The 13,445-nt window shown below is 43.7% G+C and overlaps 1 protein-coding gene across 6 annotated transcripts in view; it reads right to left on the bottom strand.

Annotated features, from left to right (window-relative positions):
- The window catches only part of MICU1 (mitochondrial calcium uptake 1), a 105,781-nt gene that overhangs the window by 6,228 nt on the left and 86,108 nt on the right, over window positions 1–13,445 (bottom strand). For all 6 annotated transcript variants that reach the window (XM_055719640.1, XM_055719643.1, XM_055719642.1 and 3 more), the window contains 2 exons: window positions 10,503–10,640; window positions 4,449–4,557 (listed from right to left, as the gene is read on the bottom strand). In XM_055719640.1, the coding sequence (XP_055575615.1) occupies window positions 4,449–4,557; window positions 10,503–10,640 (247 nt within the window). The remainder of the gene's footprint in view (window positions 1–4,448; window positions 4,558–10,502; window positions 10,641–13,445) is intronic.

Here is a 13,445-nt window from a genome sequence, read left to right as displayed (position 1 = left end):
TACACATTTCTATCTTGAAAAGCTATGTGGCTTTTAAAATTTCTAGTGTCTACCACTGGTTCCTCTACTGGGCCATCTGAGTTTCTTTATGCAAGTTTAGTGTCCAACACAGTTATCTTTTTTTTTTCCCACTCATCTTTTTTTTTTTTCCCCACTCCAATTCCCAGAACTGCACTATGAGTAATGCCTCACCAAATGCTTACAAACAGGGCTTTTCTATGGCTGAGAGCCTAGCCAGAGAGCAAACCTCACTTTTTTTCCTCCATCTTGAGATTAATCACACATTTTTCCAAAATAATGGGCAGCTGGGTTGCTGCTTTCTTTTCCTTTTTAACAGCACCCAGGGTGACAGGAGCAGGGCTCTCTGCCCTGGGCAGTTCCACGCTGCAGAGGCAGGACACGTGTATTTTGGGCTCCCAGAAACCAGGCTATGTAGGGTCTCACACTGATATGCACATTTCATTTTAAGCATCCCAGCTGGAAATGCTGGATGCCATAATTGACAATATAGCTAGAAAGAGTCGAACTTTTTTCAAATCATCAATTCATCTGTACGTACCAGAATATCCATCCATAAGAGGGATGTACAAACCCTATGCAATCCTGTGGCACAACACATTTTTTCTTCTCAAAATGTGAGGCTGCAGCCCCGCAGCTGAGCAGAAACTGTTTTGACATGAAAGGGAGCGTGACGGAAAGTCATGGAGATCACGCTTCTTGGAAAAAAGCGGAGTTACCAGACCAAAGGCTGAGCTGATGCACTGTTTATGTAACATTCACAGTCATAAATAAGTAAAGAAAGGAGAATCTAACACAGAAAATGGTTTCTAAACTGAAAGGTATTCAGTGTCTTCCAGGGGCTGTTGATCTATGCAAAGCTTGTCCTCAGGGTTACCAAGCTGATTTATTAAAGCCTTGTGGACGTGCATCCTCTGTTGTGATGGAGCTTTGCCCAACAACTCGTTGCATCAGCACTCAGCAAACACTGCACCATAATTGTGCGTGTACTAAAGCCAAAGGGCAGGCGAGCTCCAGACCCTTCATGCTTGGGGACAGTGTGCCAAGCATTTCCACGGTCCCTGTCCATCAGGACAAACACACACACACACCCCAGCACACTGGTGTGAGGGAAAAGGTGACAACCTGTGACCATGGCTTGCCTCTGCAGGACACCATATTTCATTGTTTGATTCTTCTCTTTCTTACAAGTTATTGCAAATACTCATCCAGGCTTTCTTATATGTCCAGAGAGGCGATGGCATCTCCATCCTTGGAGATACCCAAAACCTGACTGTAGGTGGCCCTGGGTGAGCTGCTGTAGGTGACCCTGTTGGACTAGAGGGTCTCTAGACATCCCTGCCAACCTCACCCATGCCACAGAAGTCCTGCCCACCCAACCACCAGCGCTCACCACGTGCCATTACTCCAGAGGAGCGAGCTGAGCTGCACCTTCATGGGGGACTGATTTCTTTCATCCAGCTCTGAAGGCAGATTAAAGCAAGCAGCAACTGAATGACAAAAACATGCTGCACTCAAAACTCTTCTCTACCTCCTTCCAAATTCCCTGTCAAGTTTGCAGCCACTTCAAGCTCCATACTTCAAATAAAATGATCTTCCATTAACCCCTCCTGGGCTCCAGCCCTGCTTTGAACTGGCTGAGCCACTGGAGCAAGCAGTGGGCTCAGCCACCTCCCCTCGCTTTGGCCCATCTCTAGGCAAAGCACATCTGTGCCTTGCCCTAAAACACAAAGGAGTTATAGCGCGGCTCTCTGCTGGAGCCAGCAGCACAGCTGCTTGGAAAGTCTGGCTGCAGACAGTGCCAAAAAAAAGTGCAACTCACACTCTTGCCTTGAAAGGGGAATAAGTGACGAATTCGGCTCCTGTCCTGCTGCCAGCTGTAAGCCCACGCTGGGAAAGTTTTCTAAGCAATCCTTATGATTTAAGAGAATGATGGCTATTATGTTTCTGGTAAAAGGAAAGATGGACTAACAAATAATACATGTGTTATTCTATGGGTCATTAAAATAGAGGTTTATGATCCTTTTTAGAAGAAGAGAGGACTTTAATTCGACACTGAAAACAGCTTGTCAAGCTACGGCTGTTTGATGCCATCCATTTTTTTTCCTCTTAGATTTTAAACAGACCTTCTAAAATTATAATAACGTTTGCTGCATTAGGTTAGCAGTGATTTATTTTATATACTAACTATCCTCTTCCTTCTCCCCGTATGATGAGTAGTTTTTACATTTGTTGGTTTTTAACAAGCAACCTTGTGAAAGGTTGACTTTTGGAAGAGTACACTCCATTTACTGCTTATTTGATTTGTGGCTGCAATATCCAGACTGAGTGCACACATATGGAAGTGGGTAATGCATAGACAATTCAGGCATGGGAGCACACAGATCCCTGCTGCAAAACCCAGGTGTATCACTGTACTGCGCTTTGCACCTTCGTTGGGACCACAGCAAAATGCTCTCTTCATGCCTCCTGCCCAGAGCATCTCTGGGTTGAGCAGCACAGAACGGTGCAAGGGGTGATTTGTGTCAGCTACCAGACACACATGAAGAGGGGTTTGCAGAATAACCCTCCTCTTCTGCCCAAGCCCGAAGAAATGTCTCCCAACAGCCAGGACCCTGCAGGCCCCAGGGATGGGCGTCTGGGGACAGGCGAGCCCGCAAGCGGTTTGAAGCCATGTCCCGCGCACCACCAACCCTCCCCAAGGTTTACTTACTCCAGCCAAATAATCCCAGCTCAATGGCTGGGGCTTCAACACAAGCTCATTAATTGCACATAATTAAACAGCAATCACACTGATTTACCAACTGCATGTGGACCTAAATACTCCACAAATGCATATTCCATGACTGGGCAATTGCTAATTTACTGTAGACACCAAGTAAATTGGATTTGCTGGAGTATTATCTCCTTGTGGGATGCTGCAGAAAGGGCTGTGCAGCAGCAGCGCATCCATGCTTCATATTTTTACTTTTAAATGAGAGAAAATCATATTGCCTTCTTTTAAGTCTTAAGATAACAGTGATCTAAAACAAAGAGTATAGATGATTTCCCCCAAACAATCAAAGACGAAAAGGGCTGCTGACACACACAAGAAGAGATGCGACACATTTGACTCCCTTTTGTAATTCCACTGCCCAAAAAACTATGAATGTCTTAATATTCCCACAACAGCAGTGGTTGGAAGAACAGCTTACTTCAGAAACATTTTATTTTGCAGCTGCCTAAATATATCAGCTTTAACTTCCTAGTAGACAAGAGTTTCCACCTAGCCTAAAAAACTTTTAATGAGTTTGCCAGGTTGTTTTTTTTTAAATTCCTAGTCTGAGTATTTAAAAAAAAAACTCTCAAAAAAAGATCTAGAAACAAAACCCACACACTTCTGACAGATCCTGGCAGTAGAGAGTTGGACTTTTTTAAAATGTACGGGTGGTTTTGTTTTGTTTTGTTTTCTCATTATTTTAGAAGAATGTTGTGTCAGATCTGAGAACATACCTGATAGGGATTAGCTCAGAAAATGAAACACACAATGAGATGAAGGAGGATATGGATTATGACTATCACCAAGCTCCCCAGGACACACCATCTCTGAGGTTTATTCAGTCACCTACTCCAGCACGTGCAGCGCCTGGACTGTGGGTTATCTGATGAGAGCCTGCTCTAGGCAGACTTTAATGCTCAGTCTGGCACCTTAGTGGGGTTCCAGTGCTCCCGCCGCTCCTTCCCTCCAGCTCCAAGGGTGCTTGCCATTAACTAGATTTCAGATCACAAATGCAGCAGCTGGCCATACAGCTCTTATTTCTAGGCAAAGTCTTTTACTTTTAAGCAAAGCTGAAACAAAGCAAAGGCTGAACAGTTCCTAACACCAGCTCCGCTGCTGGTTACTGCCTCTGCTGTGTCGATCACGGAGACTTCTACAGAAGATACAGTTTGCAAGAATACTTCTTATAATACTGCCTGTCTTTGTCAACAATTTTTCAAGTACTTTGTAAAAGGAGAAAAAGCTTCACTTGAGAAAACGGGGATGAAGAAGAAACATTGCCATGGCCAGGATCTGGTACCAGACTCACTAGGTCATCTTGCCTCTGCATGTATCAGGCCTGATTGGTCCTGCTGAAGATACCACGATAGTATCACTGCTTACTAATCGGTCACCAAGAAATCACTGCTTCCTAATCTATTCAGGCTATACCTTTCAGCCTTTTTTTCCCTGTATATCTAAAACTGTGAAAGCTTAAAACCTGAAATCCCTCTTTATCCGTGAATGTAGCAAGTCAAACCTCTCGTTACAGAGAGGAACTTTGATCTTGGTACATTTTAACCTGTCAGCCTGGGCTCGTTCAACATCTTCCCAACTCCAAGGACACAGCATGACTCATGCTCCCTCAAGCTTTCAGCACCCGTCCATCTCACAAGTTTTAAGTCCGTCTTACCTTTATCAAGTGAAGCTCCTGCCATGTGGTAGAAGCTCAAAGCCGTGTCCACATCATTTATGTTCTTCAGAAAAGTGAAGAAGCTCTCCACCTCCTCAAATGTCAGCCCCTAGGACAAAGAAAGGGTCTTACAGTGATGGGAAAAGGAGATTGTGACACTACCTGGATTACATATGACAAAGTGACTTATTGGCCCAAGTTGCAGCCACAGGGGAAATCATCTGCACACTCAAGACACTCCTGCCTTGGCACCTGAAGATACGGTTTGCGACCCATGCTTCTGTTTATCCATCTCTGCTCCCCTCCTGGCCCCAACAGTCGTGCAAGGGGAAGGGACTTCCTTGTGTACAGTCAGCAGCGGCCAAGACCAAAAAGCATTTTTCTGGCTCTTGCTCCACAGCCAGCTCTTGCCCAAAAGCGCAGACATACCACAAGCCTGTGGCTGGGATGCAGGAGACAGCTGGAAGCAGGTTCATTAATGTATTGTTTTTAAGCCTGCACACTTGCAACAACAATAACAAAGTAGTTCACGTGCTGCAAAGTCTCTCCCAAGAGATTCAGAGATCCCTGGGGGGATCCACGTCTTACTCAGTGTTGCAGAAGGTGACATTGCAAAGCACAGCACGTATAGAGTGCCCCAGTTGGCTTTGCTGCTGGTGGCAGGATGGCTGCGGGGCTGCATTGCTGCCTGCTCTACTTACCGGCACAGTTGCCTGGGGCTTGGCTCACCCTGGGACGGGTGAGTGTGCGCTGGGTGAGTGCCTACAGCCACAGAAAGGCATCCTGAGATCTGCCAGCACTGGCATCGCTGCATCCTAGCACAGCCAACGGGTAGGCAGGGGATAAGAGAGACACTCCTCTCTGCACTGATCTGACCGGTGAGGAGGGAGCACACTGGGAGAGCAACTGCCAGCGAGTGAAGCTCTGGGACCTGCACCCAGTTCCACTACACAACACAACATCCAGTTTTATCGACCCGTTTAGCGCCAGCACAACTGCATCACTGCTGGGACAAGAGCTGCAGCCTCCAAACTCCCCCACCACAGCCACGGCCCCGCAACAGAGGTAAATCAGTACTATGGTAATAACCACTCAGCCTTCCTCTCTGGAAGAGATAAATCAGCTTGTCAAGAGGAGTTCAGGTTCAGGCTCCCCCTGTCTTGTCTAGCATGATAGACTGATACAGCAAGATACTAAAAATCCCACCTGCATAACACAGCGCGGTTTTATGGTTTGATGGAAGAGCACACGTTCAGTGGGTACTGTCAAATACAAATGTATACAATCTGTTGTAACCCTGCTCAAAGTCTTCCCAACAACTTCTAATCAAGGAACAGCCGCCTATCTTTTTTTGCAAAAAAAAAGCACATTTTTTACAATCTTCTCGTACAGACATGGTACCTCTAGAACTGTAAGCAGAAAAATTAGAGAACATTTGCAGCTTGTTCCTGTCTTTGCTATAACTGAATATGTGGCAATGCACCACTGATGTACGTTGCACAGCGTGCACACTGACAAATGCAACAGCAGGCCTTGTCAGCCCAGATTTCAAGGATTCAGACCAAAAAGGATGAGACAGCAAAATGCACACATGGACAAAGACTATGAAAAAATCCCCAGTTACTGTACAGGAAGCTTTCCTAAATGTATACCTGCTCTGCTTCCCAAGCGGCATGCTCCAAGATGTATGGCAGAATTATATAAAATACTGTCCTAGCATAAAAAAAAATAACCAAATAAATCAGGTACTTCTGCAGGAAGTACTGCAGATTCCTCTGGTTTTTACAATGGATCTACAAGAGAAAATATCCTTGCAATTCAGATGCCCATCCAGACACCTCCCTGCTACACATTTCCTCATGAACAGGCTCCTGCCTGGGAGCGGAGCACTAAGAATGGGTATGTGTACTTTCAGGCCAGAAGATGACACTGTGCTGTGATTTACCTGCTCTGTTTGGGACATCTGAGGTTTGTAGTAGTAGCTGCAAGTCATCTCAGCAGCTATTCTAAGCAAAGAGCCCTAAACTTTGTATTTTCCTGGAATCTTCCACCACAAAATGGCAGATATCAAGGCCAAACAGCACTGTGGGCCCCTTGTTTAGTACCAATAGTGCAGTTGCTATTGCATGTGGACAGATACTGACCCTCTGCAGCAAAAATGCCGTCAGCATTATGAAATCTAGTATTTTATTGATGAATCCTATAGTTGAGGCTGGCATCAGCACTAACTCCTTTCCAGCTGCTAAAACAAAAATAAAATCAGAGACTGAGACAGTCTCAGGCTTTCACTGACAAGTCAACAGATGTATGATGACCTTCATCAGTCAGAATTCTGTGTATGGGAATTTATCTACTCCCCATCAATAAGTTTGTCAGCTCAGCTCTTCCTAAGTTGTTCATGTTTCCGTGAAAGACCAATAGAAGTTTCCATTATGTGACAGAGGCTTGTGTTAATTTGGAATCACAAGAAATTGCGTATCTGGAGGGCACTAGGATAGCAATTATGGGATCTGGATGATCACTTCTTTCAAGGCATTTGTAGATCTAGCTGTTGATTCGTAAGCCTGAATCCTTTCATCATTTAAGTAATACTAGCGATACATAGGCAGGCAGACTCCAGAAATGTGTATCTGCTTACAACAGCTCAAACACCTTCTGCAAAAGTTAGGACTGTTCACCCAGGGACCATTACATCTCCCTCGCACCCTCTGCCATCTCAACAGAAAATTATGCTATGCAGCCCCAAAGCATGTGTAGATGACGACCTGAATCACTAGTTTCTGAAGAGTCAGCTTAGTTTTCTAGCAGTTAGGGAGACATAAACCAATACCTTTCTTGTAAGTGCTACTGATGACTCAAGTCCTTTTTACTAGGAGAAAAGCAGCTGTGTAAGTGTAGCTTGAGTTGAGGGGAATCATAAACAATTCTAACCAAAGCAGAGTGTGGCAGACACACTGAATATGCAGAGGAGTGCACATATCCAGGGTATGATGGGATTTGTCCTCAAGAAAAATAAAAATAAAAGCAGATTATCAATTAATGCAAGAAAACATGCCATTCCCAAAAGCAGGAATGTAGAATAATGATGCTGGAAAATGACTAAAGGTTAGATTAAAACCTTTAACATTTTGATAAATTGCATTTCCAAGGTAAAGCTTGCCAGGCAGGTTTGGTACAATTACTGCCATTCCCTTCCCAGCATCACACTACTAAAATCATCTTACTCCCACTTTCTTTGGCAAGCAATAGCAAGTCAAAGCCCCTAATGCCTTTGGCATGGAGAGGAGTTACAGCAGGTTAGTAAACTGTACAGGTAATGATACTACACAGCTATAGAGGTAGTCTAGTGAAGCGTCACAAGAAAGGATTTGGGGGAAAATTAATCCTGCAAAACAAGCTTGCATCATAAACCTCTCTGACCTACACAGAGTTCAGTGACTGGAGAGTATTGCAGGATAAATGAAGTAGCTGGGTGGCTTTAACGTCTCTTTGAGGTCTGGGAGCCAAAGGGAGAGCAGTGGATAGCACTGGCTCCACTCCCTTTTTTTACACAATGGGAGTAAAGCAGAGCCTGACCAAAGCAGCAGCTTGCTCTGCAGATGTCTGGGCTACAAACACAGAGGAAGAAGCAACACCAGTGTTGAGCTTCTGCAGTCTCAAGCGGGAGAATGCTCTCTGGGTTAACACTCCATTCATTTACGAAGAAAATTTTGCAAGCACACCCCTGAATACGTTATCTGGAAAGCTCAAAAGGTGGTTAACATGATTCTGGTCATGGCAGTCCTGTTCCTAAAGAGATGGGGAAATTTAAGCTATGTAAAACCACTGTGATGATCCCCAAGGTGATCCAATAGAAGTACATAAGTGTACTTAGATACAGTGTGCTGCACACAAATCTGCAAGGATATGGTTTTCTAAAATACCCCTGGGGAAAAAAGAACCCCACAAACTTTCCAGAAAAGTTTCTCTTGTATAAAGGACAAGGCAAAGTTAGGCACCAGCCTGGATTCTCTATGAGACAAAATCTGCTGAAGTGGAGGATTTTGGTGCCTGATTTCTCTAGCTCTGCATAAGCATTGACTTTGAGCTGCCCTGGTTGCAGTAAAAGGCTTATCTGCCTCCAGTGCAAAGTGGCTGGCACTTCTTGCATCCTTTATATCTCCTTAAAGCACTAAATATCTTGTACTTCTTATCACGGAGGCCGTCTCATTTTAGGATTTTGGCTGTTTCATTCTCCCCAGTCTAAGGAATCATGTTTTTTCCACCTGTTTCTTGGTTTCTTGCAAATGTAATTTTTTTGTCCTAATCCCCAGTTTTGCTCCCTGAAATAAATAAAGAAAAAGACTTGCTCTGAATCCGGATATTATCAAATAGAAATAAAATTTGGCTGATTTGCAGATGAGGAATAAGGTAAAAACAAAAAATTCTTCCTGTGCCACAGATGTCAGTGTCTTGGCTTACACATGAAAGGAAGAAAACACCTGCTCTAAGAAACCTTCCAAAATAGCACCCTCTTCCTAATTTCTCATATACCCAGCTACTGTTCAATAATATATACACACATGTGCATATGTATACATATATATATATATTTTAAAAAACCCAAATCACAGCAAAAGAATTTACAGTTTGGGAACATTAACAAGAAAGAGCTGTTATTTTCTATTAGACACACATCACAGCTAAGTATTTTTTCCACAAGAAATCAAGTGATTCCTGTTAAAACTTGAAAGGAGCAGAAGTATTGGAAAAGCCAAATCTGCAGTGTCTTATTCAAAGATCAAATAAACGGACACAACCTTGGAAATATCAAGTCTCATTTAAGCTGGCGACAAAGAGCTTGAGAAGTGAGATTTCCAAACATTAACACACAATGCGTCTCAGATCCAATGACATGTTGACACCATCTATTGACAGCAGCGTATTAAACACTGAACCTATTTTCCTACAAAACATGAGACCATCTGCAAAAAAAAGCTCTTTCTGTAAGCCCAGGGCCAGGAGAAGATGCAGGTACTGTGGGTCCTCCGGCAGGAACGCCACACTGAGCATGGCCTTTTCGCTCACTTATGGTTCCCTGCAGTTTTTCACATTTTGGCATTATTTGCAGTTAATACAGACTATTAGCCTCCGTGCCCTGCTGCTTCAGTACGCCCAAATTCTCCAGCATCAGTGAAAGATAGAGAAAACAGAAGGAAAAATTCACTGGAGTGGCTTTACATGAGCTAAGGATTCCTGCACACCACCGGAGTCCAGTCAAGGCACCAAAAAGGGACAAAAAAGAATGAATTGCTGGCCAACACTTGTGTTTTGTAACACACCTTGCATCTAAACCAGTTAAGAAGTGAACGCCAGTTCTGATGTCACAAGGAAGCAGCTCTAAAACAGTCAGACTGACCCGATATGTAGCCAAAGGCTTTCCATCCATTCTCCTTTTGATGAATCCCTTGTTTATAACCTATTAATAAAACAGTTAATAAAAGAACAATCCATCTTCATAGGAGCAGACGTGGAATTCTAATACTGAAGTAATTTAGCAGCCCATACTTGCCTTACCTGATAAAGCACATGCTTTCGGTCTGGATGCCTTATTCCAAGACTAAATTAATGAGTATAGGATCTTCAACCTTATTCCTCTCTAAATCATAAGTAATTCAAATAATTTTTCATGTAAGTTAATGACTAAATAATAAACTGCCCGCTCACAGCAGCTAATTAATCCAAGGTCGAGCCAGTAACTAGGAATTGCTCTTCAGTGTTTATTCTGGCTCCAGACCCAGGGTGCTGTTCAGCAAATTTAAATTTTGAAAATTACAGCATCCATTTTAACAGGGACAAGCCTACACCCTGATCTGGTCACCGACCACTGCGCTCCCACCTCTTCCACCTCCCTGCTGCTGGCAAAGTATTTATCATCTGCAAAGTCAGCGTGTCTCCCCACACTGCTAAACAAGGTGTGGATGCTTTTCTTAAGAAGATGGAGATTGCTTACTCATTTCTCAGTACGGTGCGGGATGGCTGCCCCCACCACAACTTCCCAAATTTGGCACTGACCTCTCCATCTTGGAAGTGCTTCTTGAGCTGCTTCAGCATGATGGTGAGCTTCTTGGACTGCACCCCGCTGTAGGCCAGCAGCATGCTGCCGAACTGCCGCTCCGTGATCCGCCCTTCCACCGGATCGTGCCGCTCAAACTGGAAGCGGAGAAAAAAAAAATAATACAAAGGTATATGAAAACAAGACTGCAGCAGAAAGCTCCACCCAGGGTAAGGGCATGAAAAACACCGCAACAAAAAATGAACATTGCAGGAAACACTCATGAAGAAGAAATCCTAATGCATATGAATATTTGCTTTTCCCCAGGACTGTATCCGTGAAGAAGTCAACATCTTCCCTACATGTTATTCCTTGGACAACTTCTGGAGAAAATCTTTGTATCTTGCCCTCCTAGTTTCATCTCGCAGGGGGACAGTATTTGTAGAGGTGGACTTGAAAAGACAGAACGATTGCCTTAACTTGAAACCAAGCTAGTGTCCACAGGTCACCAAAGGGGGTGAAAAGCAAGAAGTACTAAGGTGTTCTTCACATGCACTTCCAGCTTGGAGATCTGAACAAGCATCCAGAGAACTCTGCTGCTCAAGTGACTTTCTGATTGATCAAAGATCTGTCTGAGACTGAGCTAATATGCAAGAGTGTGCTTCAAAAGAAGTTCATGTAGGTGTGGTTCCATGATTGCTATAAAGGGGCATAATGGTTAATAGCCCAGGAAACAAAAGTCTTACAAAAACTAAGTCTCATTTTAGCTCTTCTCTGCTCCAAGCCCTACAGCAGTGTCGCAGCAAGGGAAGCTTCATGGACATACCTCACCTTCCCCAGTTCCAGAAAGTTCTCCTCATGCTCAGCCCCATCCAGTCTGCAACCCTTATGAATGGTGCTGTGAGGCCCCTGCAAAACTTCCCACAAGACCTTTGGCACAGAAGGGTTTTCTCCATTAATCCATCTCTCCAGCATTAGTTTATGTTCTCCCGGCTTTTGCTGCAGGGGAGGAGACAAGAGCAATTCCCCAGTTTGGGAAGATGCTGGGTTGGAGCACCACATCTGTGGTAGCTAAATAATGCAGATTTCACCTTTTCCTTTTTCCCCCCACCTCTTTGTGGCTCTACAGACATCAATGTTAGATTTCAACTGACACTAGTTTCACAAATCTCAGTATTCAGGACCCCTTATTTGATTTCCTTCAAATTTATCAGAAAACACATGACCTACACTACAGCTGATCACAAGCCAGAAGATGACATTTAACAATAAAACTGATTTTTAAATTCTTACGGAACAATGTAGTACCACTGACTGGCCGTGATACTGCTTGGTGAGTTAACCATTTCTGCCTCAACTGCTCTTCTGTGCTTAACGACACAGCTAACACAAGCGCCAGCAAGGCACCTAACCGAGATCAAGGTGAGGAGATGAAAGCCAGCAGCTCCACCAGCCTTGCTTTCAATCCTTGTGTAGGCACAGCCCCAGACACAGCTGCTACATATGCTTTTAATATAGTGGTCTTCAGCTATGCTATATAGCAACCAGGCTGCTTGCAAACAAGCTATTACAATTTCCATGTTAGTGCCAAGTTGGTGGTAAATATTTTTTAATTATTAGTATATCAGCCAGACTTTTGCTGCTTCTCCCAGTGGGATACTAAGTGATTCCTACTGCATTTGAAATGCGTGAAGTGCCAGGGCTGGAGGGGTTTGGATGGACTACGCTGGCAGGAGGCAGCTCTCAATCTAACAAATGCTGCTTCTTAGCATCTTGTACTTTCACCTGAGCAACCCACACAGTATTTGGGAAAAAGACGGTGCTTTTTAGTGTCATCTGATACAGACTCATGATGCAAGACATCGGCCTCTCCCCTTCTTGTGTGCTGGGGCAAGGAGAGGGAAAACTCATTTGGAGGAAAAGTATGTGTTCTTCGTTAAAAAGCTGAGGTAGTCTTTTTTACATTTTACAGTACCCAAGGGAGAAAAATTCACAGTCGGTACTGTTTCAAAAGCAGCACCAATGCTTTCTTCTAGTATAATATTCCTAATTTCATCCCAGAAGTCACAAACCAGTATTATTCTACCAACTGCCTTCAAATATCCCATGTTTTAGCAGAGTTTTAGGTAGCATCTTTTACTGAAGGATAAGAAACAGGACCAAATCTCTCAAATCAACCTCCTAAGTGGCGAATTATCCTTAGAAAAGTCTTGAGTCAAGTGTCTAAAAGCCCACTGGTCCTCTCCCCCTGCCTCACATTAAGGAGCTGGCATTGTGCAGCTCCATGGGCTAACACAAGCAGCACAGATCCCTACAACCTCACAGACTGGGAAACAAAAAAGGGCCAACTCCTCACTGTTCTTCTGTAACTAGGCATTCAGACAGTGGTTAGATTTGCACTACCAGATGCAAAATAGACCAGAAATGAAAAATCAAAAAAACTTTTTGTCTTCTTTTTTCTTGTGATGTATCTCACACAAAGCTTTTTGGTGCTAACTTACTAAGATAAGAAAGCAGGACTATTCTCCAAATGCTATGCTGAAGAAGTCTTAACAGGAATATGATGATGAAACACAGCATTTCAGTCCAGCTTTCTTCTTTCATTCCCATTTTTAGCTGTGACCCTGAGATGTTCAAAGCAATTGCCCCACTGCTGCTGCAGAGGGTCTCAGTGAGCCCTTTGGCTCCCCTCGCTTGGGCTTTCCCAAATAAAAGATGAAGATACACCTATAGTTTCAGGAAAGTTGGTACATTAAGAATAATGCTGTAATTTCCAATCAATGTTCGCAGCCATGCAGCTGGGAGAAAGGCAGACAAGCATGTTTTAAGCAGGATTACTTCTAAAATTCTATGCAAACTAACTTCTGCATCACGAATGCCACTACTGAAAACAGATACACTAGAAGTTACCTTATTTAGGGGCACCTATTACTAAACTTTATAGCTTACACTTTATAGCTAGA

Source organism: Falco cherrug, chromosome 9 (genome assembly GCF_023634085.1).
Source record: "Falco cherrug isolate bFalChe1 chromosome 9, bFalChe1.pri, whole genome shotgun sequence".
Taxonomy (NCBI): Eukaryota; Metazoa; Chordata; class Aves; order Falconiformes; family Falconidae; genus Falco; species Falco cherrug.
This window is presented reverse-complemented; position numbering and strand designations above follow the sequence as displayed.